This window comes from Stigmatopora nigra, chromosome 8, assembly GCF_051989575.1.
Source record: "Stigmatopora nigra isolate UIUO_SnigA chromosome 8, RoL_Snig_1.1, whole genome shotgun sequence".
Lineage (NCBI taxonomy): Eukaryota > Metazoa > Chordata > Actinopteri > Syngnathiformes > Syngnathidae > Stigmatopora > Stigmatopora nigra.
The window spans coordinates 53,059-76,109 of NC_135515.1; the positions used below are offsets into that span (position 1 = coordinate 53,059).

General features: G+C 62.2%; 4 protein-coding genes across 5 annotated transcripts; all 4 read right to left on the minus strand.

Annotated features, from left to right (window-relative positions):
• Positions 1–54: 54 nt before the first annotated feature.
• Positions 55–6,284, minus strand: ece2b (endothelin converting enzyme 2b). 2 transcript variants are annotated; one of them, XM_077722077.1, is made up of 20 exons: positions 6,189–6,284; positions 6,061–6,108; positions 4,891–4,977; positions 4,676–4,805; positions 4,380–4,601; positions 4,123–4,247; positions 3,820–3,966; positions 3,679–3,744; positions 3,428–3,616; positions 3,142–3,284; positions 2,917–3,031; positions 2,713–2,823; positions 2,510–2,608; positions 2,342–2,419; positions 2,148–2,251; positions 1,963–2,073; positions 1,721–1,788; positions 1,465–1,655; positions 493–588; positions 55–405 (listed from the first exon to the last, which is right to left on the minus strand). In XM_077722077.1, exons 3-20 carry the CDS (start codon positions 4,975–4,977, stop codon positions 229–231), a joined length of 2,259 nt encoding a protein of 752 aa, XP_077578203.1. In that variant the 5' UTR covers positions 6,061–6,108; positions 6,189–6,284; the 3' UTR covers positions 55–228. The 2 variants fall into 2 exon arrangements, with proteins under 2 accessions (XP_077578203.1, XP_077578202.1); XM_077722076.1 differs by lacking the exons at positions 6,061–6,108; positions 6,189–6,284 and adding an exon at positions 5,445–5,764.
• Positions 6,285–7,487: 1,203 nt separating this feature from the next.
• On the minus strand, positions 7,488–8,806 carry LOC144200981 (somatostatin-1-like). The gene is made up of 2 exons (XM_077723392.1): positions 8,051–8,806; positions 7,488–7,960 (listed from the first exon to the last, which is right to left on the minus strand). The coding sequence occupies exons 1-2, from the start codon at positions 8,177–8,179 to the stop codon at positions 7,721–7,723; spliced, it is 369 nt and encodes a 122-aa protein (XP_077579518.1). The 5' UTR covers positions 8,180–8,806; the 3' UTR covers positions 7,488–7,720.
• Positions 8,807–9,239: 433 nt separating this feature from the next.
• LOC144200982 (somatostatin-2-like) lies at positions 9,240–10,409 on the minus strand. The gene is made up of 3 exons (XM_077723393.1): positions 9,965–10,409; positions 9,542–9,702; positions 9,240–9,483 (listed from the first exon to the last, which is right to left on the minus strand). Exons 2-3 carry the CDS (start codon positions 9,695–9,697, stop codon positions 9,307–9,309), a joined length of 333 nt encoding a protein of 110 aa, XP_077579519.1. The 5' UTR covers positions 9,698–9,702; positions 9,965–10,409; the 3' UTR covers positions 9,240–9,306.
• Positions 10,410–11,199: 790 nt separating this feature from the next.
• LOC144200978 (uncharacterized) lies at positions 11,200–22,944 on the minus strand. Its single transcript, XM_077723386.1, has 51 exons — positions 22,779–22,944; positions 21,951–22,007; positions 21,119–21,208; positions 20,986–21,030; positions 20,741–20,785; positions 20,592–20,654; positions 20,423–20,503; positions 20,269–20,343; positions 19,957–20,019; positions 19,837–19,872; positions 19,725–19,772; positions 19,584–19,658; positions 19,459–19,503; positions 19,319–19,381; positions 19,198–19,242; positions 19,075–19,128; positions 18,972–19,013; positions 18,802–18,883; positions 18,698–18,733; positions 18,462–18,626; positions 18,180–18,272; positions 17,997–18,092; positions 17,784–17,854; positions 17,500–17,688; positions 17,186–17,354; positions 17,021–17,113; positions 16,543–16,647; positions 16,374–16,468; positions 16,155–16,305; positions 15,971–16,084; positions 15,735–15,902; positions 15,538–15,627; positions 15,328–15,462; positions 15,149–15,247; positions 14,935–15,024; positions 14,710–14,849; positions 14,494–14,620; positions 14,331–14,411; positions 14,159–14,260; positions 13,987–14,034; positions 13,739–13,924; positions 13,534–13,664; positions 13,380–13,452; positions 13,218–13,289; positions 13,030–13,155; positions 12,847–12,945; positions 12,568–12,780; positions 12,302–12,479; positions 12,115–12,229; positions 11,855–12,027; positions 11,200–11,733 (listed from the first exon to the last, which is right to left on the minus strand). Exons 1-51 carry the CDS (start codon positions 22,842–22,844, stop codon positions 11,649–11,651), a joined length of 4,983 nt encoding a protein of 1,660 aa, XP_077579512.1. The 5' UTR covers positions 22,845–22,944; the 3' UTR covers positions 11,200–11,648.
• Positions 22,945–23,051: the final 107 nt, after the last annotated feature.

Sequence of the window (23,051 nt, forward strand, 5' to 3'; positions counted from 1 at the left end):
TTCTCCCTCCCTCCCTCCCAAAAGGTGGGGAGCCATTAAGAAGACGCGCCTGGCTTTGGCTGGACTATTTTCTTCATGTCATCATCATCATCACCATCATCATCACAGCAACAGCATCAAAGGGTTACATAAATTGAGGTGAAAAGTACAATCTCCAGGGGTGATTCTTTTTTTTTTCGAGCGTCCGGAAGGGTCGCCGTGAGTTAGGCCTAACACAGCTGGCATCTTCTACCAGACCTCGCAGCGCCTCCCGCTGTTCATGGGGCTTCCGGCGGGGCAGCCAAAGTGGCGGCTGAACTCGGCCGAGTTGCTGAGCGTGCCCACCACGCGGTAGCGGGGCGGGCTGTGCGAGTCGGTCACCAGGCCCTCGTGGGCGCTCTCCGGGGTTTGCACCGAACACCACACCTGAAAGGGGGGGGGGGGGGGGGTGCGCCGGGGGCGTTAAACCACGGCGGAGTCAAAGAGAGAGAGAGGCTTATTGTGATCCTTCACCTGAGCAAAACCCACAAAGAAGAGCTGCTGGTTGGTCAGGTTGACGGCGGGAAGTCGCTTCTCCTCTCCGTTCTTGCGGATCCACATCTGATACGCCTGAAAGACAATGTTGAAAAATACACGCTTGCGTCTGGCCAAAAGTCTCCGTGCCGTTGCGCCGATACCACTTTTAAGCTCCCGATAAGCCCTCCATTTCTTTGCCATCCCAGACACCATTTAACCCAGTCTGCCCCCCCCCCCCATTATTGGAAACATACTAGGAGGAAGTAGCAGTGTGGCATTATATCGAAAATACGCCGTATTTGTCCCTCTCCCCAAAAAAGATGCCCGAATCCATGGTACATGTGCAAATGACAAGAAAATGCAAGGTGACAAAGACTAAACCAAATTCAAGAGTCAAAAATCAAGCCTATCTTGAGGGGGGACGACTGACTTACCTGTCTGTATCTGCCATTGCCAGCTCAGGGAGCCGCCATTTTGCCTAGAAATCAGAAACTAGGATGCACTTCCTGGTTGTGCCGCTTAGGTCACTTCCTTTTTGGAGGTGTCCAAGTGCAGGCAGGCAGGCAGGCCACAGCCTTGGGCAATGTGCAAGCCGGCAGACGGGCCTTTGAATCGAACAAGTGTCTGAAAGATGGCACCTGCCGTGACTTTTCGGACCACTTTCCATTCAAAGTAACATATTTGTACTCCCTATTCAAAGCATGAGTATGGAGGTGAAAATGAAGGGCGTCTTACACCAAACAATTTGTCCAATTCAACCATTGAAGGCCATTTGAAGGGTTCATGGGTGGGAAAACAGGCTAAACTATTCCGTTTTGCCCCCCCCCCCCCAGCTAAAGCACAGTAAAACCTGGCGGCCCACCCCTCGCGACTTTCTCTTAGCTTTCCCCCGGATGAGGAGGCGGGTATCGGCGCAAGGCTAATTGTGCGGCGGCGGCGGCGGCGTGAGCCAACGACAATGGGACTGACGTTGTAGGCGGCCTTGAGGCCCCCGTTGTCGGCGATGTTCTCCCCGAGCGTCTGCTTGCCGTTGACGCGCTCCGAGTTGACGGCGTAGCCGTCGTACTGCTCCACCATGCACTCGGTCCTCCGACGGAAGGCGTCCACCGACGATTTGCGCCACCAGGGCTTCAGGTTGCCCTCCTTGTCGTACTCGCGCCCTGCGGACCACCGGCCGTCGGCGGGCGGGCGGGCGGGTCGGAGGGGGGAGGGCTCGGGGGCTCACCTTGGTCGTCGAAGGCGTGCGTCAGCTCGTGACCCATCACCACCCCGATGCCCCCGAAGTTCAGCGCCCTGGAGCACGCGGACGTTGAGAGAAGGCTCCTGGCCCAATGGCGGACCCACGGAGGACGCTTCGACTTATTGGAGCCAATTGACGCTCAAATGACGGCCCCGTGAACCCCCCCCCCCGGCACTCGCCCAATGAGTAGGCGAAACGTCCTCCACCCCCCGCGGCGGGGAACTGACTTGGGGTGGTCCCGGGCGTAGAACGGCGCTTGGAGAATTCCGGCCGGGAAAACGATGCCGTTCTTGGTGGGCATGTAGTAGGCGTTGACGGTGGGCGGGGTCATGCTCCACCTGTGAAAGTTGCATCTTAATTGTGGACTCCGCTACGTGCAAAGAGCGCGGGCGGACGCCGTCGGGGTTCTGACTGGTCCTTGTTGGGCGTTTTCCGCAGCTGGTCGGCCATGACTCGAGAAGAGAAGTTGTAGAAGTTCAACATGTTCTGGAAGAAACTTTCTTCGGAGACCTCGTACTGAAAGCAAAGCGGGACGGGTCACCACCGCCGGAAGGAAGCGCTCGGCGGCGAGTCGCTCCTTGGCGAGTCGCTCCTTGGCCGGCTCACCCCGTCGTAGACGTCGTCCAGTTCTTTGGGGTCCAGGATGAAATCGGGGAAGCCGATCATGTCGTAAATGGAATCGGCCTGACCGGGCCGGCCGTCAGTCACCACCGGTCATTGGGTGGGTGGGTAGGTGGAGCCGGAAAGACGGCGGCGGCGGCGGCGGCGACTGACCTTTTCTTTGGCCGCCCGCCTGGTGTCGTCGTCCATCCAGTCGAGTCGCTCCAGAGCTCGCTTGAACGCCGCCCGGATCTCGCCGATCATCTCCTCCGCCTGAGAAATAGCCCGAGCGATGGAAGCGTGGCGGGCTCCTTCCCGGACCCCTCCTTCCCGGACCCCCTCCTTCCCGGACCCCCTCCTTTCCCGGGCGCACTCACCACGTCTTTGCTGTGTTTGTCGAAAGTGGCCTTGACGAAGAGCGCCCCCAGCGCAAAGCCCAGCGTGTCGTCCGTGTTGCCGATGCAGGTCTGCCAGCGTGGCGTGCACGACTGGCGCACGTTACAAAGGAGCCACGCCCACCGGCAGGAGCGCAAGTGAGACGCCTTGCGTTGGTCACGGTCCGGGCGGTGGGGCGCGCGTACCTTCTTGGTGCCGTAGAGACTTTCCAAGAGTTTGTCTTGCGCGTTCTCAAAGCGTTGATCCAGGCTGGCCACGTTCTTCAAGACTAGCTTCCATATCATGTAGTTGTTCAACAAGCTACAAACATACGCAGGGCAGAGAAGGAAGGCAGGGAAGGCCTTCTTACAACTTGTAGCTCCCAAAACCAGGGGCGTGGGGGGGGGGGGGGTTCTTCCCCAGATTCCCACCTGCTTTCCGTCCCGTTGATGAGTTGGGAGACCTGTTGCAGGTATTCCTTGGCGTAGAGCACCACGGCCTCGCTGTCGTTCAGCTCCAACGGCGACAGGCACGACGACAGCAAGTCCAGCCAATCCACGGCCGGCGCCAGCGTCTGGGAACAAAGCCGGGGTGGGCCCGGGGGAACCCACGGGGGCGCCCACGGGGGCGCCCACGGCGGCGCCCACGGCGCCACCCACGGCGCCTCGGGCTCCGCCTTTTGCGAGGACGGGCAGACGGGCTCCCTCCCATTTTCACCTGAAGCTCGGCCACGGTGACCTTGTGGTAGATCTTCTCCTCGTCCCGCCGTTGGTCCAGCGGCACGGTGATGTTGGCCAGTTGCGTCTCGAAATCCATCAGCTGCTGCATCTGGACCCGCGTGGAGGCCGGCGAGCCCCCCAAGAGGCCGCCCAGCTCCACCATGTAGTCCAGGTAGGCCAGCAGAACCTGCGGCCGCCGGCCTACGGGTCAACGCGCCGCCGACCGACCTCGGCCCGGGAGGCGCTCACCTTCTCGTTGGCCGTCTTGTTGAGGTAATAGTCCCGGGAAGGCAGGAAGAGCCCCGATTGGTCCACCTGTGGCCCGGGGAGCCAAAAGCCCAAGTCAGGCAGCCCCCGACGGTGAGGGCTCCGACCGCCGCTGGGACGGACCTGGATGACGTTGCTGTTGGAGTTCTTGGGGTCGGTGCCCACGCCCACGCTGAAGAAAGGCTGCGCTCGGTACGGCCCCGACACCGCCTTCAAAACTTCCATAAAGTTGTCTTTGTCCCAGGGCCCCGTCAGGTTCCAGCCCCCGACCTGCAGGCGGATCTTGACTTGAGAGAGCAGATGGAGGGAGGAAGGGATGGAGGGAGGGAGGGAGGGAGGGATGGAGGGAGGGAGGGAGGTAGGAAGGGATGGAGGGATGGAGGGAGGGATGGAAGGAGGGAGGCAGACTGGGACACAAGGACGCACCTTGGCAATGAGGTCAACCAGGGGCTGGGCTCCCAGCTCTTGGATCTTCTGCGTGTTGAGGCAGGACAGGTAGTATGACTGGGTCTTCTTCTCCGCCTCGCTGCTTCCGTTGAAGGTGGCGTTCTCTGAAAGGAGGAGCCACATTTTCCCCCTCCGGAGGAGACCCCAGTCGACCACTTTTCCAGGATTTTGGCCCGCCCGCCCCCATTTTCCACCGCCCGGGAGCCACTCACTCACTCACTCACTCACTCACTCACCCAGCAGGTGCTTGAGGAGCGCTTGGTTCTCCTCCCAGATGCTGTTGAAGGTGGACCAGCGCGAGCGACCGTCCGGCAGCGGGTTCTTGCGCGTCCAGCCCCCGCAGGCAAACTGGTAGAAGTCGCGGCAGGGGTCGGCGGCGCGGTCCATGGCCTCGGCCGTCCGGCTGGCCACCTTGACGCAGGCCTCGGACAGGCACAGCTGCTCGCCGCCCCCGCCCGCTGCCCGGCACAGTCTCCTTTCAGCCACTTGGGTCTGGGGCGGAGCCGCGCTCGACGGTCGGTCGGACGCTGACCCGGACGGAAGGCGATGGCCAGGGTCAGCAGGCAGGCCGTCAGGGCCAGCAGCGTCAGGAAGAGCAGGCCGGCCAGCAGAAGCTCCGTCCCGCTCCTCGGACCCGCTCGCTCCCTCTTCCCGAAGCCCACCTGTGGGGGTGGGGGGGGGGGGCTGTTTAGCACCCGTGACACGCCCGTGACACGCCCGTGACACGCCCGTGGCCGCGAGACTCACCTCCATCCCGTCGGGGGAGGCGGATGCCTCGGCGGCGGCGTCCGACGTGTCGTCCTCTTCCAGGGTGGCTCGCTTGTAGCTCGACATCTGCGCAATTCAAGCACGGATGGGTGACGGGCGAGCGTCCCGACACAGGAAGTGGGAGCGCGCGGGAAGCGGAAAGCTCTCTCGCGATCCCGAGCCATCGGAACGGCATACGAGGTGGCCGCGACGCACACCCGAGTTGACGGCCGCGAGCTGCGGCCCGCGTGATCTGGCCCCTCCCACGAACTCCCCCAAGAAAACATTGACCAGACAGAGAGAGAGAAGATGCCTCCGTTAACATGCTAGCTAAAGGTCGACTGCCGGGGGAAGTGACGTCACGGCTCTACACCCCAGTGGGGCGCCGGTTGCCAGGGTGACGGCCCGCTGACGTCACTCCGAGTGCTCGTTGGGCTGTGACGTCACGCGACGGGCAAAACCCCGCGTCGCTTGCGCGCGTGTGTGTGTGTGTGTGTGTGTGTGTGTGTGTGTGTGTGTTTGTGCGTGCTCCGTGCGTGCTCCCGCCTACTCACGGTGTTGCGGAGGTCCTGCAGCGCGACGCTCATCCTGGATTCCCCAAAAGGGAGCGCTACCGTCGGCTGCAGCGCCGCTCCATCTCTAGGAGGGGGTCTGTCCTCGCCTAGGTCCTCCTATCTTGTCCCTGTCCGGGTGCTACTTGTCAGCGGCGGCACTGCAACGCACCGCACGAGCCGAGTCGATCCGAACTGATCCGAGTCGATCCGAACCGAGCCGACCCGAACCGAACCGAGCCGAACCGAACCGAGCCGAGCCGAACCGAAACGAGCCGAACCGAAACGAGCCGAGCCTGCCTCCTCTTCCTCTGGCAAACAAACGCACCCCGGCGAACGGACGGGCTGGCTGGCTGACGTCATCGCTCGATTCGCCCCACAAGCCCCGCCCACTTCTCTCTCTCTCTCTTTCTCTCTCTGATGAAGACGAACCTTTTTCAATACGAAATAGATAGGTCTCTTCGTTCAAGCAAGCCATCCTGCACTGAGCGAGCTGACCGGCAAAGTTGAAGGAGCGGGGGGAGGGGGGGGGGGGGGGGTAGTGCTGTAACGAGGAGCAGCAGCTGACGCCAATCCACTGATTGCACTCGCATGACACTTCGCATTGTGGAAAGCTTACCTGTCTGTCTACACGTTGAAAGGCTTTTCCACGTGCAGCAACGCACTCCTAACAGAACAAGCACATTTAAATGTTTAATGTAACTTTATACAAAACTGAATTGTAATTTTTTTGACTTTTTTTTTTACCTTTTGGCTGTATGTAGAGGTATCCCCGTACTACCGAATAGTATCTAGCAGTATAGAAGTATCGGTGTAATTTAGTTTGGCTCCAAGTTGTCGAGTAGTCGTTTTGTTAAGGTTTCCAAAGGAACTGGTCGCCCCCACCCCTGAGCCCTCCCCTCTTCTCCGCTCCCCTCCCATCCTGTAGGCCCAGAGAGGAAGCGGTTCCCCGCCCATCAATTAGGCCCACATGACAGACTAGCGGCCCAAGGGTGTCAAAGTCGGGTTGCTTGGCGGGCCGCATGCACATCGACACAATGGATTGAAAATATTGCAACGATTGGTTTTAAAAAGGGGACAAACCGGGAAATGGAGTGTACATACTCATTTGAATTAAAGGGGACAAACCGGGAAATGGAGTGTACATACCCATTTGAATTAGATCCTAAAACAGAGAGTCGGCACTCACCGTTGTCTTTTCCGGGCCGCAGAAAATGAGGCGGCGGCGGGCCAGATTTGGCCCCCGGGCCGCCACTTTGATTCCCGTGGACTAACTGCCCCCGCACGCAGCCAACGGGTGAATATCTGGAAATACGGCAGACTTGGGAAAACAAACGCCAGAGGGAGCTAGTCGCTCGCGCCTCCCCATGAAATAAAAGGCCTCGAAAAGGTGGTAAAAGTCAGCGGAGGACACGTCGGAACACGTGTGCGTTAACGTCGGTAAACGCCGTCCGAGGGGTCGAAGGACGTCGGAAGCGCCGGCCCGCCGGGGGACCATTTCCGGGCGCCGTGGCTGGCTAAATGGGCCACACAAAGAAGGGCGCGCGGCTCAGAGGTCAGACGGCGGGTCAAGGGGCGAGTGGCAAAGATCAATGACAAGCACTATCAATGGGATGCAGCCTTCCAGATGAGCTTAGAGCCCCGCCCCCATTTGACAAATTCAAGAAACAATACAACCAAAGCCGTGCTCCGTGTGTGTGCGTGTCTTCTATTCTTTTGTACCGTAGGCCGGATAAAACGGGTCGTCACGTATGTGTGGCGTCCAGCGTGGAGCGTTTAGGAAGGACCCAAATGCAGGGAAGCAATCAAGGACGTGGAAGTGGAGTGCTCCAACACAAAACTGAATAAGTAAGGGCGTTTCTACAGAAAACTCTTGAAATCAACTAAGAAAAGGAGGAAGCCGGCAGAGCAACGTAGAACTTGACGTGTCAAGCAGACTGTCCCACGCACAAACACTGGCCAAAGCCAGGCTCGGCTTTAATTAGACAGACGGGAGTTGATTGCTAAATACACACACCTGATCGCAGGAGGGAAGGGAAACCAGGAGGGACACAATAAGGTCAATTACAATCCGCGGCCTCGGGTGGAACGGGAGACATTTTTGGAAGCCCACCGTTTGCGCCCGGGTAATGGCCACCTCCACGTGTACGTGTGTTAGAGCGCCATTGGTAAGAGCAGACAGAGCCCCCACTGAGTCTTGGCAAAGGTTTTATTGAAAGCGTGAAGGCAGAGCGGCACGAGAAGCCCGAAGAAGGAAGGGCGGCTCGGGCCACAGCGGCTCAGCAGGAGGTGAAGGTTTTCCAGAAGAAGTTTTTGCAACCCGCTTTCCTGTCGCGAGCCCCCGCTCGGGACCGCCGCTGCCGGGCTTCCTCCACCCCGTCCGACTCCGGCTCCCCCTCCTCCTCCGTCGCCTCCGCCGCCGTCATCGTCGCCTCCGCCGCCACCTCCTCCCGCCAACGCAGAAGGTCGTCCAGCAGGACCTCCGGCAGGACCTCCGGCAGGGACGGGCCCGGGAGATCCTACGGGGAGAGGCGGTCCGCCAGGGGTCATCCACGACCGAGCCCAAAACCCCGGAGGCGGGCCCCCCGACACGGCACGGAGACGCGTACCTGGCGGTGCGAGGGCGGCGTTCGGACGCCTCCCGTCCCGGCGGGCCATCGGCGGAGGGCGGCCGGGGAGACGCAGGAGGCCAGCAGGAGCGCCGTCAGGCAGCGCCAAGCCATCTTCATCGTCGTCATCCTCTTCTTCTTCAGCGTGCGCCGGCGTCAGTGCTTGTGAACGCCGGGCGGGGCGCCTCTCTTATAGGGCCCCGCTGACGTGGGCGTGATGCGCGGCCCCCCGCCGAGCCTTTAGTTCAATGAGCCGTCTTCTCCACGCGCCGTGTTTGGCTTCCCCTTGATTTGGCCGGACCGGAGATTGGACGGCCGGCTTTCCGCGCGCTTCGCGTGGCGTCCGCTCCGCCTGGCGTCCGCTCCGCGTGAAGCGGGAGAGGCCCGGCGACGTGCCTTTCCGCCTCAAATGGACGGCGCGTCCACCCAGAGGGACGCTCGGCGGGAGGACGGATGAGCGGATGCTCGGCGTTTGTCAGAGGGCGGCCAGCCGGGAGAGCGTGGCCCGGGCTCCCCCGTTGACATTTCCCAGAATGCCGCTTAGTTCGGGCCGCCGGACACATTGACCTCCGGCCAGGCGTTTGACGGCTCGCCGCGTGGTGCCGTTGGCGCCCGGCGTCAAAGGGCCATGGGGGGGATGCCACAAAAGCCCTAAAAAACAAGAAAAAACAAAAGGTGTTCTTTGTAAGGCAAAAAAGCAAAAAAAGGTATTTTCTGTGCCAAAGTGATTCCAGAATGGGCCTCCTGGCGGTGGCTTTTCCTTCCAAAGGCCACACCTACTTTTTCACCAATCTCTTTTCTTTCAATCAGTTGATTGCAGTCAGCTGCTCTTTCTGTCAACACACCTTTTTCCTTCCAAATGAAAAAAGACCTTGTCTTGTATGGCATTTTTTTTAAAAGACCATTTCCTTTAAAAATGAGCCCGTGTAGAAAAAGGGCGAGTTAAGGCTACAATTGGCTCGACTAACGTCTTAACCGGCGGCCACGCGTAGACTTACTTTTGCGCCCGAGTCAACATTTGCCCTGTTTGGCGTCCATTAAAGCCTCATTAGGGAAAGTCACGCACACACATCAGCTAATGGGTCAACATTTGAGCTGCCACGGGAGGGAGAGGGAAAAAAAAACAAAAGCCAAAAAACAACCATTTTCCAGCTGTCTAATTGCAGAAGACACGCAGGCGGACACGGGCCAAGTGGAATGTTTCTCTTTAATGACAAGCGTGAGCACACAAAGAGCAGAGGAAGCGCGCGCCCCTCTTAACAGGAAGTGAAGCCTTTCCAGTAGAAGTTCTTGCATCCGGCCTTGCGCTCACGCGGGGGCAGGTTGTTGGGGGTCTCCGCCGAGCGCTCCAGATCCGCCCCGGCCCAGGCGGGACGCCCGTCCGACGCCAACGCGCCGGCCAGGAAATCCTCCAGCGCCCGTTCGCGCCACTCCTGAAAGTCAGGGTGTGGCCAGTGCCCGTATTGGAGAGAAGGGCTCCGAGGTTCTCACCTGCGATGGCGGCCCGCCCAGCGACGAGGGCTCCGGCCGCGCCTCCGGCCGGGGATCCGGCTGGGCCGCCCGCCGTGGGTCGGCCGCGGCGCGGGAGGAAAAGGCCGGGCCGCATAGCAGCGACGCCAGGGCCAAGGCCAGCAGGGACGAGCGCATGGCCGCTGCTCCGAAAAGGGAGAAGGACGTTCGCACGGTTAGCCTCGGGGAAAAACGTCTCGGCCCGGTCCGGACGTGGACCGGCCGTAAACTAACGAGTCCACGAAGACCGGCCGAATGATAAGATCGATCTGGAAATGGCAAATGACCAACCCTTTCCCCATCCAAAAATAAAGAGGCGGCCGACGCGGAAGTTTGGAAGGGGACGGAGCGCAAAAGGCAAAATGAACCAAAGCTAAGACAGAGAAAAAGAGGCAAGGCGCGTACCAGACGATGGCGAGGGAGGGGCTTTCCGTTGGAGTTTGCGACGACGGCGAGGCTTCCTTTGGCGTTTGCGGACGGCTGAGGTGACGCTCTTCCGATGGCGATTGCGGTCGGCGACGTCGACGGCGGCCTTTTGTAGGCCGCGCCGCGCCCCCTCCCCTGGACGGACGCACGGAGACGGCGGAATGCGGGCCGCCAAAATCCATTAGCCCCCCGAGGGAAAACAAACAGCGGTGGATTAGCAAACTTCATTAGCAATTTTCCATTAAGACGCCGGCACGTCGGCACGCCAGATCGCCCACGCCGCATTTGGCCGGCCCCCAAGCCCTTTGCCGCCGAGTGCACTTAGTGAGTTGGAGCGGGTTCAAGTGGCGCCCCAATAATCCACTGCCAGAGCCCAGAGTGCCCTTTGCCAGACGGTGGCCTCTAAAAAGGTGGAAGAGCAAAAAAAAAAAAATGGCAGCTCACCTGCATTTCTCCCGTCCCGACTGGATCCGACTGGATCCCGGGTCTGATCCGTTTGGAGCGCCACTCGATCCCGGAAGCGTCAGGTGGACGTGTTCTCCACCGGTTGTCTTTTTTTGTTCGTCGATAGCAGGGGTGGCCAAAGTATTCTGCCGTGGATGCAACTTTTCCTGGATGGCTTTCCAGCAGGCTGAGTGCAATCAGCCCATTGGCGTCAGGTGCTTCTCGTTGGGCCACAAGCGTGGGATCGGTCGAGCCGTCAGCGTGGCTCGGCTCGGAAGCCACAGCCACAGCGGCCGGCCGGGACCGGCTAGCCCATTTCAACCTTTCACCTTTAGCCTCTTTTTACTTTCTTTTACAATTTATCCCAACAACACACACACACACACACACACACTGGGAGGAAGCGCTACGTCGGGGGGCAAAAAGCACGCCCGCGCGTCAATTAGCATTTAACGAGCCACGTCTTTACGACAGCGCGCTCGGTGTTTTGAAGGGGGGGGAAACAAAGCACTCGGTGACTCATTTCATCTCGTCCCCCGCTCGCCGGCTAATGAAGGAGCGCCTGGGTCGCCACGGCGACAAAGGCACGCGGCGCCGTCGCCAAGGAGCCGCCCGAGGCCGGGCGTGACCGCCGGCCGACGGCACGCCGCTGCGACGGTGGCCTTTCCGTCACGTCCGGAGAAGGGCGGTCCGGGCCCGGACTCCCGCGGCGCCGCCACCGTTGGGTCCGGCGTGGCCCGGGCGCCCAAAGGAAAGGAAGACACTTGTGCTGGCGCTAATCTTGTATTGGTCGAGTGCTACGGTACAACAATTCCAAGCTCCATTTGTACACGCCGTCAAATGTTTACTACACAAAGAGAGGAGACGCTGCGTCCTAGCGGCTAAACGCAGAGGCGCAGCTTACGTGGCTATGGCTCCACCTAGTGTCGAGAGTGACAAGTGGAAGAGAGAGAAGGCCGCGCCCAAGCTTCTGCCACGGGTCGCTCCATGGTCCTCGTTCGTCATCCAAAGCGGCCGTCGGCTGACATTTTTTTTTTTTTTAGCGGCGTGGGCCGCCGAGGACTTTTTTCCGTACGGGGTGACGTCGTGGAGCTTTACCCCGGCGCGGGTGGTACGGCATCCAAACAACGGCGGTGGCGGCGGCGGTTGTCGTCCTCACGCCGCCGGTTTGCGTCCGCTCCGAGCGGCGCCTCCCCGGGGAACCGCGTGGGGTCGGCGTTCACAGTCGTTTGGCGCAAACTCTGCAACGGCCGATCAAGTCGTCCGGGGGGTCGCCGCCGCTTTCGGTCCGGGGCCTGGGTTTGCTGAAAAGGGGGAGGCGGGCTTTGAGAGGAGCGCCGTCGGGGCCCCCGGATCCCCGGGACCGCCCGTCGGCCGGCACCCCGGATCCCCGGGACCGCCCGTCGGCCGGCACCCGGGCCCTACCTGAACATTTGAAGCGGGTCCAGCGCCGCCAGCCAGTACGAGTACGAGTCGGTGTAAAAGTTGCACGTCCCTCTGCCGTGACACTCGATGAAGGGAATCTTGCGGAAGTTCTCCAGGCAGGATCCCGGCGACGACAGGGGCTGACCCGAACCCTCCGCCCCCACTCCGGTTTCCTGAAGGCCCCGTTAAGTGGCCATTTCAAGCGCCCGGCCCCAAAGTGGGCCACGGGAGGGTCCACCTTCGACCCTGCGCCAGCTCACCATCACGAAGGAGAATCCGGACCACAGGGGATCCCATCCCGAGGGGCACTCGGGAATCCAGCGCGTCTGACTGTGAACCGTCATCACGTTGGCCGGGGACTCGCACACCTTGCACCTGAGGGAAGGGGACACGGCGGCTCACGGGTGGGCTTGTGACGTTGCGTGACCGGGGCCGGCGTCACCCTACCGACTGATGTAATCCTTCAGGCGCGGTCCCGAAATGAAGGGCGTGTCGCCGTGGCCCCGCTGGTCGGTGGATAGCCAATAGGAGTAGTCGTTGCGGGCGGCGTAACGGCAGGTGTTGTGCGTGTTACAGAAGAGGAAGGGCATGGTGCTGAAGCGAGGGAGGCAGCTGCCCAGGGCTCCTGGAGACAAAAGGAGGGAGGAGAGACCCCGTGTTCCGTGGCCCACAGCGCGGCGGGGCGCCCGCGCCGGGGGCGGCACGACGCCTACCCAAATCCTGCCCGTGAGCCCGGTTGTTGCCGTTGATGAAGAGCAGGGAGAAGCCGCCGTAGACCTCCACCGACCCCCGGGGGCACTCGGGCACCGCCACGCTCTGGCTGTGTCGGGTGAAGAGAAAGCCGTCCTTCTCGCCGGCCTTGGAGCAGGAGCCGGCCGGACCCGGCGCCCCCTTGGCGCCCCTGGCGCCCCGTAGCCCCGTGAGACCTACGGGGCGCGAAAATGTGCCAAGTGAGAGGTTTCCGGTCAGAAGGCGTCCTCGCCCTTTCTCACCTTTGACTCCCGGGTCCCCCCTGTCCCCGGCGTCCCCTTTGGGTCCCGGCAAGCCGGGCAGGGGCGTCGGGCCGGGGCCCCCGCGTTCTCCTTTGGGACCTGGCCGGCACACACACGAAGGAAGGGACGGGTTGCCGACACGGCTCCCTTTTTCGTGGACCCGCACGGCCAAAGGACCCTAACCTGGAGCGCCGCCGGTCCCCGGCGTTCCGGCGGGCCCCGCTTGTCCCGGCACGCCCCGATTTCCGGGTGAGCCCGGGTCTCCCGGTAAAAGCGCCACCTCCCCGGACACGTCTTTCCCCCTGGGACCTGGAAGGGTGGCATTTGGCCTCTGAGTCAGTGTCGTCACCCCGGGCAGAAGTCAATCTTACCCCGCCTCCCCGTCGGTCCCGCCAGTCCGGGAAAGCCGGCGATCCCCGCCGGACCGTCGTCGCCCTTTGTGCCTGGAAAGAAGGAAAAAGGGGGGGAAAAGGGTGGGGCGAAATTGGAGGCGGCAAAGGAAAAACTAATCAAGAGGATGGTCGCTCTCTGACCGACAGGTCCGGGGGCCCCGATGTATCCCATGGGGCCTTTGAGAGGCGGCGCTCCGGGCGCTCCCGCTACGCCCTGGGACGACACATTTGCTCGGTTGGCTGGTTCCCAGCAAGAAGACCACGGCCTTTTCTACCAGGTGACGCCACTACTGACCGGACTGCCCGGCGGGCCCGGGTCGCCGCGGCAACCGGGGCTGCCGGCGTTACCCGAAGCTCCTTTGGATCCTTTCTCTCCTTTGGGACCGGGCGTCGGAGGCCCGGGGGGCCCCGGACAACCGGGTTGACCTGCGGGCAGAGGTCATTTGAAAGAGTGGGCCGGACGCGTCCGAAAGGGCCGGGGCTTCACCCCGGGGCTTCACCTCTGGGACCCCCTTCTCCCGGCAGTCCCTTTGCGCCGTTGTCTCCCCGGGCGCAGGCTCCCCGGTCGCCACGGAGACCGGCGGGTCCGGGGGCGCCGGGCGGACCGGGACAGCCGGCATTTCCCGGAGGGCCGGGAGGCCCCGGATGAGCGCAAGTCCCGGGAGGTCCTTTTTCTCCCACGCAGCCTGAGGACAAACATTTGATTCTTCTTCTTCTTCTTCTTGTTTGTGAGGCATCTCAAACTCACCCGCTGAGCCTTTTTCCCCCTCGGCACCCCTGGCTCCGATCCCGACTTCTGCGGAGAGAAGAGAGCCCGGGTCAGGTGGGAGCGTGAGCCAATGCGACCAGTGGACATGGAAAGCGCCGCTTCCACCAAGGGCAATCTTTGCAAAAACGCTCCCCCGGGTCGGTGCCCTCACCTCCCATGGCCCCTTTCTCTCCGGGGGGTCCGGGTATGCCGTCCTGACCCTGGTTTCCCCTGGGGCCCGACGGGCCCGGGTCTCCGGGGCTCCCCTTGTTACCTGTTGAAGAGAGCCATCGGTGGCGTTGTGGTTTTCTTTTTTGGGGTAAAAAGGCGCCGGATGATGGCACCTGTGAGACCGCCGGCTCCCGGAGGTCCCCTGAGCCCGGGAGGTCCGTGGCAAGCTTTCTCGCCGGGAGAACCGGGGGGCCCTGACGCAGAGAGCAAACGTTGGCCCCCGGTCACCAAAGGGCGATCGGAAGAACGAATCCAGAGAGAGAGAGAGAGAGAGACCTCTGCAACCGGGGGGTCCGGCATTTCCTTTAGGGCCACGGAGACCGGCGGCGCCCGGAGGACCGAAATCTCCCGGGTCGCCCGGAAAGCCCTCGGCACCGGCGGGCCCCGCACAAGCTGGCTCCCCCTGGAGAGAGAGCGTGGCAACATACGGGACAAGAAGTAGGCTTTTGCTTCTTCCCCCATTTGTGGATTGGATGGAAAAAAATCACTGACCTTTTCTCCCAAATCTCCTTTGAGTCCAGCTCCGGGTAGACTGGCCTGTCCCTTTGCGCCTTTCGCTCCGTCCACCCCATCCTTTCCATTGGATCCGGCTTCTCCGCGGGCTCCCGCCGAACCTTTTTGGCCTCTGGAACCTGGAGAGGAGGGCCAGCGTGTCTCGGCAAAGAGCCAGCGTGCCGTGCACAAAATGGAGGAGCGGGGCGTGGCGTGGAGACTGACCGGGTTTTCCCATGTCCCCCGTTTCGCCGGGGGCCCCGCAGGGACCGGGAGGACCCGGCTCTCCGTCACTACCCGCTTCTCCGGGGGGTCCTGAGGAAGGAAGGAAGAAAGACAAATGTTTTTGGGGTGATCTTTCATATTGAAAGTAAGCGCTTTTTGGACACGCCAGTTAGTGTTGGCCACCTCAGCAAAGCCAGAAAAAAAAAAAAAACACCTTGTACTCCAGCTCTTCCCGGTCGGCCATCGGTGGCGTCCGGACCCGGACCTCCCGGGGCACCTGAACTGCCTTTGGCGCCCGTCCGACCCACCAGTCCTGCGGATGTGAAGGGAGCAGTGGAAAATCCGTCACCCGTGCGGAATGGCGGAATGTCCCGACCAAAGGGAGACTTATACCGGGTTCCCCGGGATCTCCCGGGTCTCCCAACATCTCCACGGTGGCTCGCGTCCCCTTGGGTCCCGTCTCTCCCCGTTCTCCCGGAGGTCCGGGCGCTCCCCGTGTCCCGGCGCCACCGGCGACGCCTTCCCGGCCTGTGAGAGCCAGTCGCTGGCCGTCAGCGGACGGGAGACGGACCGAGCCGTTGGCGGTGGCGGCGGCGGCGTTACCGTCGGGCCCGGGGCTCCCGGGCTCTCCCGGGTTGCCGAGGCCGCCCGCAATCCCGCCGGGTCCCGGTGGTCCGGCGTCGCCCCCGATTCCTGACACGGATAGGTCACGGGTGCGATTGAAATGTCGGGGAAATGTCCTTCGAGTCAGTCCCCGTGCTTCCGATTGGATGGCCGAGAAGGGGCGAGCGGCTCCTCACCTGGATTTCCCGGCGTACCGTCGGCGCCGGCCCGTCCCTTCGGACCAGGGCTCCCCCGTAGACCGGGAGGGCCGTCAAAAGCCGGGACCCCCTCGGGTCCCCGCGGCCCGAGGGCTCCCGTTCCGGGCGGGCCGGGATCTCCTTTCTCGCCCTTTGGACCCCGCTCACCTGTAAAAGGGACAAGCGTCAGCCTCCGGGGATGTCCGAGAGATTTGGGCAAAAGGCGGCTTTTGGACCCGTGAAGCCAAGGACTCCGGTGGGCCCCGGCCCTCCGGGGGGTCCGGGCTCTCCCAGGAAGCAGGGTCCGACGGGGCCGGGTGGTCCGGGAATCCCATCCGGACCCTTGGAACCTGAAAGAGATGCGGGTCAAGAGGCAGGAGAATTTGGGCAAAGGGAAGGCGCCCCGGCTTGAATGTGTACCTCTCAGACCCGGTGCTCCATCTTGTCCTTTGTCTCCTGGAATTCCCAGGTTTCCCGGCTCGCCCGGCGAACCGGGCGAGCCCACGGGGCCGTCTTCTCCCCGTGGCCCCGATTGGCCCTGCCGGCCCGGAAGACCAAAGCCGGCGTCCCCCTGTTTCCACAGGATGGGTGGAGTCAGTGCGGGATTGTTCCGGCGTGTGGCGCCGCCCGGCAGGTCACCTTGAGGCCGGGTCTCCCGGGAGGTCCCGACGGTCCGGAACGCCCCTTGCTCCCATAAGTGGGCACGCCGGGTGCTCCCGGTAGACCTTTGAATCCTGAGACGCAGAGCAGAAGGTGGCATTTATTTTTTTTGCCGAGAAAGGGGAATGGGCACCTTGCGAAGGTTCACCTTTGAGTCCCGGAAAGCCCGGGGGACCGGGTACGCTCAATCCGTCTTGTCCCCTTTCTCCCTTGGGCCCGGCCAATCCTACGTTTCCGGGAGGGCCCGTCACCCCTGAGTTCAACGGAAGAAAAGACGGGGGGTTTAGGGGTCCATTTTTTCTCCTTTTTCCCTAAATTTTTCCTCCTTTTTTCCTCCTTTTTTCTTGCATTTTTCCTGCATTTTTCCTGCGTTTTCCTCCATTTTTCCTCCTTTTTTCCTGCGTTTTCCTCCATTTTTCCTCCATCTCTCCTCCATTTTCCCTCCTTTTTTCCTGCGTTTTTCCTCCATTTTTCCTCCATCTTTCCTCCATTTCCCTCCATCTTTCCACCATTTTTCCACCATTTTCCACCATTTTTCCTCCATCTCTCCTCCATCTCTCCTCCATTTTCCCTCCATTTTCCCTCCATTTTCCCTCGGCACCAAAATCCAACTCCGGCGGCCTCACCTTCCACTCCGGGATTCCCAGAAGAACCCTTGTCTCCTTTCTGTCCGGGATCTCCCGGAACGGTCCCGATATCACCGGGGGTACCTCTTTCGCCTGAGAAGGAGGGAGGGAGTGGCCTTTTAGGTTGCGCCCCGACTTTGCCAAGGCAAGGCCCACGAGCCTCACCCGGTTTACCGGGCCGTCCCGGCCGCCCCACGAGTCCCACGTCTCCCGGCGGTCCCGGCGGTCCGGGAGCCCCGAAGGCCGTGGGGCCCGGCGGTCCCTTTTGTCCGCTCGGTCCCCCGACGCCGGCGACTCCGTTGGGACCCCGTTGTCCCTTGGGTCCTTCGGGTCCCTGCGGATAAACAGAGCTAGGGTGTGTTGCAGCTACGCCATTGGTGATTTTGTGGCCCTTGGTAAGCCTTACCCATTTGGAGTGTGACTTTTTTTTTTTTTTTTAAAAGCGTAATTTTGTCAGAGAAACCTAAGGCGACACTCACGGGGTTTCCCTCGGGTCCAGGGGCGCCGGTGGGTCCGGGGATTCCGGAAAGTCCTTCTGGACCCCGGAGACCCGGAGGCCCCGGCGTTCCCCGATCCCCGGCTCCGCCCTTCTCCCCGACCCTGGTCATGAGGCCGGGCTCCCCCGTTTGGCCGGGACGCCCCGGCGGTCCCGGGACGCCGAAGAGCCCCTGCGGAGTCAAAGGACATTATTTTGGCCCCCCTCCCTCCCGAAGGAACGAACGAAGGAACGAGCGGGCGACTCGTCGGAAAGGAGCTGGCGGACCTGCGGACCGGGGTATCCGGCAATTCCTATGGGTCCCCTTTGGCCTTTGGACCCCGGAGGGCCGGATGCACCTGGAGAGCAAAGGGCAAAAAGTCAAGGTCTTCCCAGTCGGTGTTGATTTGGCTCTCTAGCGCTACGTTGCCCGGCGACTGCAAGTCCTCCCTCAGCCAACGTAGCACCGGCCCGCAACCCCAAGAGGACGGGCTTTTTCACCTGTGGGCCCATCCGCGCCCACTTGTCCCGGTGGACCCGGGGGTCCGGGGGGGCCGGCCACTACGGGACAGGCCAAACACACGTCCCCCTTCTCTCCTGGCGACCAAACAATGGGCGACCGTTACGGACGGCGCGGGACGGAAGGAGTTGCCCCACGCCGTCCGTCCTTGGCTCCCCACCCACCTTCCGGGCCTTCCCGTCCGGCGCTCCCCGGCGCTCCGGCGAGGCCTTTCCGACCCCTCTCGCCCGGCGCTCCCGCTCGGTCTGGCCGGAAGTCTGAAGGGGCGGGCGAGGCGAGGCGTTTACAATCTTAACTTGGAAAGGATACCGTGACCTCGCCTCGGTTAGATTTGTTTTTGGTAGACGGGCTTTTGGGTTTTAAAGCAGGCCAATAGCTCCCCCTAGTGAAAAGGGGAGCCGGCCACCCGGCCGCCCCTCCTCGGTTGAAAGTGAGTAAGTCCCGACCTGGAATTCCAGCTTCTCCCGCTTGTCCCCGCGCTCCGGGAAGGCCCGGGACCCCGTCGGGTCCCGGGGGCCCGAAGCGGACGGGCCCGGGCTCCCCTCGCTCTCCTTTGGGTCCGGCAAAGCCCGGCGGTCCGGGGGGGCCGGGCGCGCCGACGGACCCTTCACCTGGAGAGAAAACAAATGGCGTGCCGGGTCTGCTAGCACTAGCGCTAGTGGCAGTGACGGCGGCTTAGTACCCGGCTCGCCCCACAGTCCGGGAAATCCCACGAGTCCTGTTTCGGGAAAGAAGCAAAAGATGGAATGTGTGTGACTGGCGTGAGACGGTCGGGCTCGACGGTACCTGGCTCTCCGGAGACTCCCGGAAGGCCGGGCTCCCCCGGAGCCCCCGTCGGGCCCTTGATGGAGGCGTGCTTGAAGAATATCTGGGCCAGAAAAGCTTAGTCAGAGAGAGAGCTTTGTCCCGGCTCTTTTCACAAATGCAGGAGTGCACCCGACGGCCATCTATCTCACCTGGCCGGGAAGACCTGGAGGTCCCCGCTCGCCTTTCTCGCCCTCAACACAAAAGCGCAAATGTCCTCCACCGCGCCGAATGATACGCGGGGCGGCGTTTTACCTGTCCTCCGTCGATCCCCGGGGGTCCCAAGAAGCCGGGGGGCCCCGCTTGGCCCTGGAAAGGGAGATCATCTGGCAGGTTATTTTGGCCACCCGGCGGGCGTTTTTTCCGTGGTCTACTCACCGGTTGACCCAGTTCCCCGACGAGGCCGTCCTTTCCCGCCTTTCCCTGAAAAGAAGTCGGGCGGCGGGCGAGCGGTTTAGCGCCGGGGCGCCAAACACGGGCGGGGCGCAAGGTTGCTTACCGGTGAGCCCGGCTCCCCCGGTCGTCCGGCCTCTCCTTTGACTCCCGACCTTCCCGCCGGACCCTGCGGAGATGTCCAGAGGTGTGGGGCCGGCCAGGGACGGGGGACAGAGGGCGGGAGGCACCCGGCGAGCCACTCACCTCAGCTCCCGGGCAACCCTTGGTTCCCACGTCGCCCGGTTCGCCCTGAACGTCGACGGCGGGACAGACGCGCGCTTGCATGAATGCGTTGTGACACAGAGCGGACGGAAGGAAGGAGAGCGGACCTTGAGTTCTTGGGGGCCTTCGGCGTACAGTTTGATGCCTTTCTGTCCCGGGATTCCGGCGGGGCCCCTTTCTCCCTGGACGGACGGACGACATAGAAGCTTGACTCTGGGCAGAGGGGAGAAAAGCGCGAGCGGGCTCACCTTAAAGCCTTGCGGACCGGGACTGACCGGACTGGGACCCTCTTGACCCTGAGGAGCGAGAGCACGCGGGATGAGGACGCCATCGTAGTCCGGGCCGCCTCGGCCAACCCACCTTTTCTCCCGGCGAACCCGGCCGACCCGGACGTCCCTGGGGGGAGGGGGGGGGGGGACGAGAAAAATAAGTCAGTGTCGGTCGGCTGGCGACGGTCTGGGGAAGGGGACGGGGGCGCACCGAAAGTCCGGGCGCTCCCGACGGGCCCTCCGCGCCCGGCGGACCCGGCTGGCCGGCGGCGCCCTGCCCAAGAAAAAGCAGAGGTCGGTGGACGCCAGTGGACGCCAGTGGACGCCAGTGGACGCTAGTGGGCGCCTGCGACCACAGCGTGCGTCCTCCTGCCACACTGCGCTGGCTCAAAAGGTGGGACGACGCTTGAATGGCTTCGCCGGAGACAGGGCAAATGAGTAGCACCGCCCCCTCCTCGCTGCAAAGTGTGCCGGATGGCTGGCGACCGACCACAGAGACAGAAGAGTGGAGCTTTTCACTCACCCGGTCTCCGTCCGTCCCCGGCGATCCCGGAGCGCCCTTGACGGCCGCCGAAGCGGGGAAGAACGCCGGGTCTCCCTGAAAGACGGCCGGTCGGGAATTCCCACGAGAGCGGTCAAAAGCGTGCTCTGCGCCGAGGGACGGACGGATCTCAAACCTTTTCTCCGCGCGTTCCCGGCCGACCCCGCGGGCCCGGCGATCCCGGAATTCTGGAGGAGGCCGGAAAGCCGTCTTGACCCTGGGAGGAGGGAGCGTGACCACGCCGTCCATACCGGAGATGGCGGCGGCGTGGCTACGCGGCGGCGTGGCTACGTGGCGGCGTTTACCTGCGTCCCGTTGCAGCCGGGGAGTCCCCACCCGCCCGCCGCTCCGTCTTCGCCCGGAAGTCCCTGACGGGAGGCGCAGAGCGTGCCGTGAGCGTGAGCGTGGCGTGAGCCGTCTCCAACCCGGGCGATCCCGCCACCGACAAACTTACCGGAAGGCCCGGAGGGCCGGGAAATCCGGCGGGGCCCGGAAGACCCTGAAGGCGTCACAACAAGGTCAGCGCTTGGGGATTTCTGACTGACGGTCAGGGGCGTCCAAACCTTTTTTGCCAATTCATTTGACATTTTTGGGAATTCATTTTATGTTTTTTTTTTTTTTTTTTGAAAAAAGTCGTGAAAATGGCAAGCCGCTTGGGACACCCCCGATGTGAGCCTTTTCCTCTGTCTGGCCGCTTACCCGAGAACCTTTGACTCCCGAGCGTCCCGCCGACCCCATCCGACCCTGCGGAGAGCACGTGCTCGCTATTGGTCGCCGCCGCCGCCGCCGCCGGGAGCGCGAGGCCCGGACGCCGAGAGCGACAAAGACTGACCTGAGCCCCCCGGGGTCCCGCGCCGCCCTCGTCGCCGGGGTAACCCACCAGTCCGGGAAGGCCGTAGAAGCCCGGGTAGCCGCTCTCCCCCTGAGCACACGGGAGGATGGGGGCCGTGAGGGAGCCGGCGGACGCCCGTCCGCCCGCCTGGACTCCCCTTTTTTTCAACTTTCTTGTTTTTGACAATATTAGCTTTTGGACTCCATTGAAGGTCAGAGAAGGAATCACGTCATGGCTCGGGAAGGAATTCAATTGTTTGAGTGTGGTTTGGCCTTTTTTTTGTTTGTTTTCTCGGGTGTCCTTTCAGAACATTTGGCCCACTTGCGCTGTGTTGCGACGAGCCGGCAGGCGGAAGGTGCCCGGGACCCAAATGCGGGGAAGCCGGACGCCCGTGGACCGGTGGAACGCTCTCGCCGAAGTTGGCGCTTTCAAAACTAACGAGGATTTTTTGAAATGAAAAAGACGGGTGAAGGAACCCGGCACTTGGCCTGGAAGAGGTGGCCCCCGGCCTGGAAAAGGTGGCCCCCGGCCTGGGAAAGGTGGCCCCCGGCCTGGGAAAGGTGGCACTCGGCAGACAAGCAAAGCAGAACATTCTGACGCACACAAACACACACAGTTGAAATTAAACAGACAGGGGCTGATTAGCAATCAGCGGCAGCTGGTCACGAGAGGGAGGGAGGGAGGGAGTGAGTGAGGGATAGGGAGGGAGGGAGGGATAGGGAGGGAGGGAGGGAGGGATAGGGAGGGAGGGAGGGAGGGAGGGATAGGGAGGGAGGTTGAGCTGGGAGACAGCACTTGCTGAAAGCAAACACAGCCACAAAGACACACTCACCTTCTGTCCTTTGACGCCATGACTGTGACACGGCCACTTTGCGCTGGACTCGCATGCCTGCACACAAAACAAAACAAAAAAAGAGAGATGTCAAGCCATCCATTCCTGTTTTTATTTGATTTATTTTTTTGATTCTGTGACTTTAGGTTAGACGACAGAGGTCAAATGCACCAAGGACAGACTTTGACTTTTTGTCCAATCCGAAAAACCCAACATGTCCAAAATGCCCCCCGACCCCCATCCCCCAGCCTCGACACCCCCTCCCCGTCTTTCTAATCTACGGGAGACATTTCTAACCCAAACAAAATCTAATCCGGGCCCGACGAGGGTCTTATCTGGCCGCCGGCGGGGGGGGGCGGCGGCGACGGCGCTCTTATCTGTAGAGCGGCGTCACGTCGCCCCGGGCGCGTTGGCGCACGTTGGCGGCCAGAGTCCGCCTTTGATGCTCAATCTGTCTCCAACGCCGCACCCAAACAAAGAGCGGGCCTTTGCCGGCGTTCAATCCCGCCAGTCATTGGCCGGCGAGCGGCGCGCCCGCCCGGTGCCGGCCTTTTTCCACCTCATTCGTCTTCCATTAAGACGCCCTCTTGCCGTGCCGTAATGGTCAAAAGTATGGCCTACGGCGCCCAGGCCGAGAGTCCAGAGAAAAATTGGACTCCGGAAAATAGCTTTGCGGGCATTTTGAGTCAAAAGCGGAGGTTAGAAAGGCCATGGCTTTTACGTTTCAATCAAAAGTGCTCTATGAGACCAAAAGGTCCAAGCGCCAAAGTGGCCTTTGGACCCATTGGAGCGTTCGGAGGGACCCGACCGGCGCGTCAGCTCACCCACCGCGTCGGCGCCTCCGAGCAGCAGCAGCATCAGCAGCGCCAGCATGAGGACCAAGCCGCACGTCATCCTCGCACCGCCGCCGTTCGCCTCCTCAGTCCGGCCGGACACGGAGCGCGGCGGCCAGGGCGGCCCGCCGCTCTCGCCCGAGGGGGGCGGGCCCGGGCGGGCCCGGGCGGGCCCATGTGGGGGACCGCCGCCGGGGGCCCCAAACTTTCAAATTAAAAGCAGAGTGCCAAAGTGCCATTGAAACTATTCAAGCATTGAGTGGGGAAA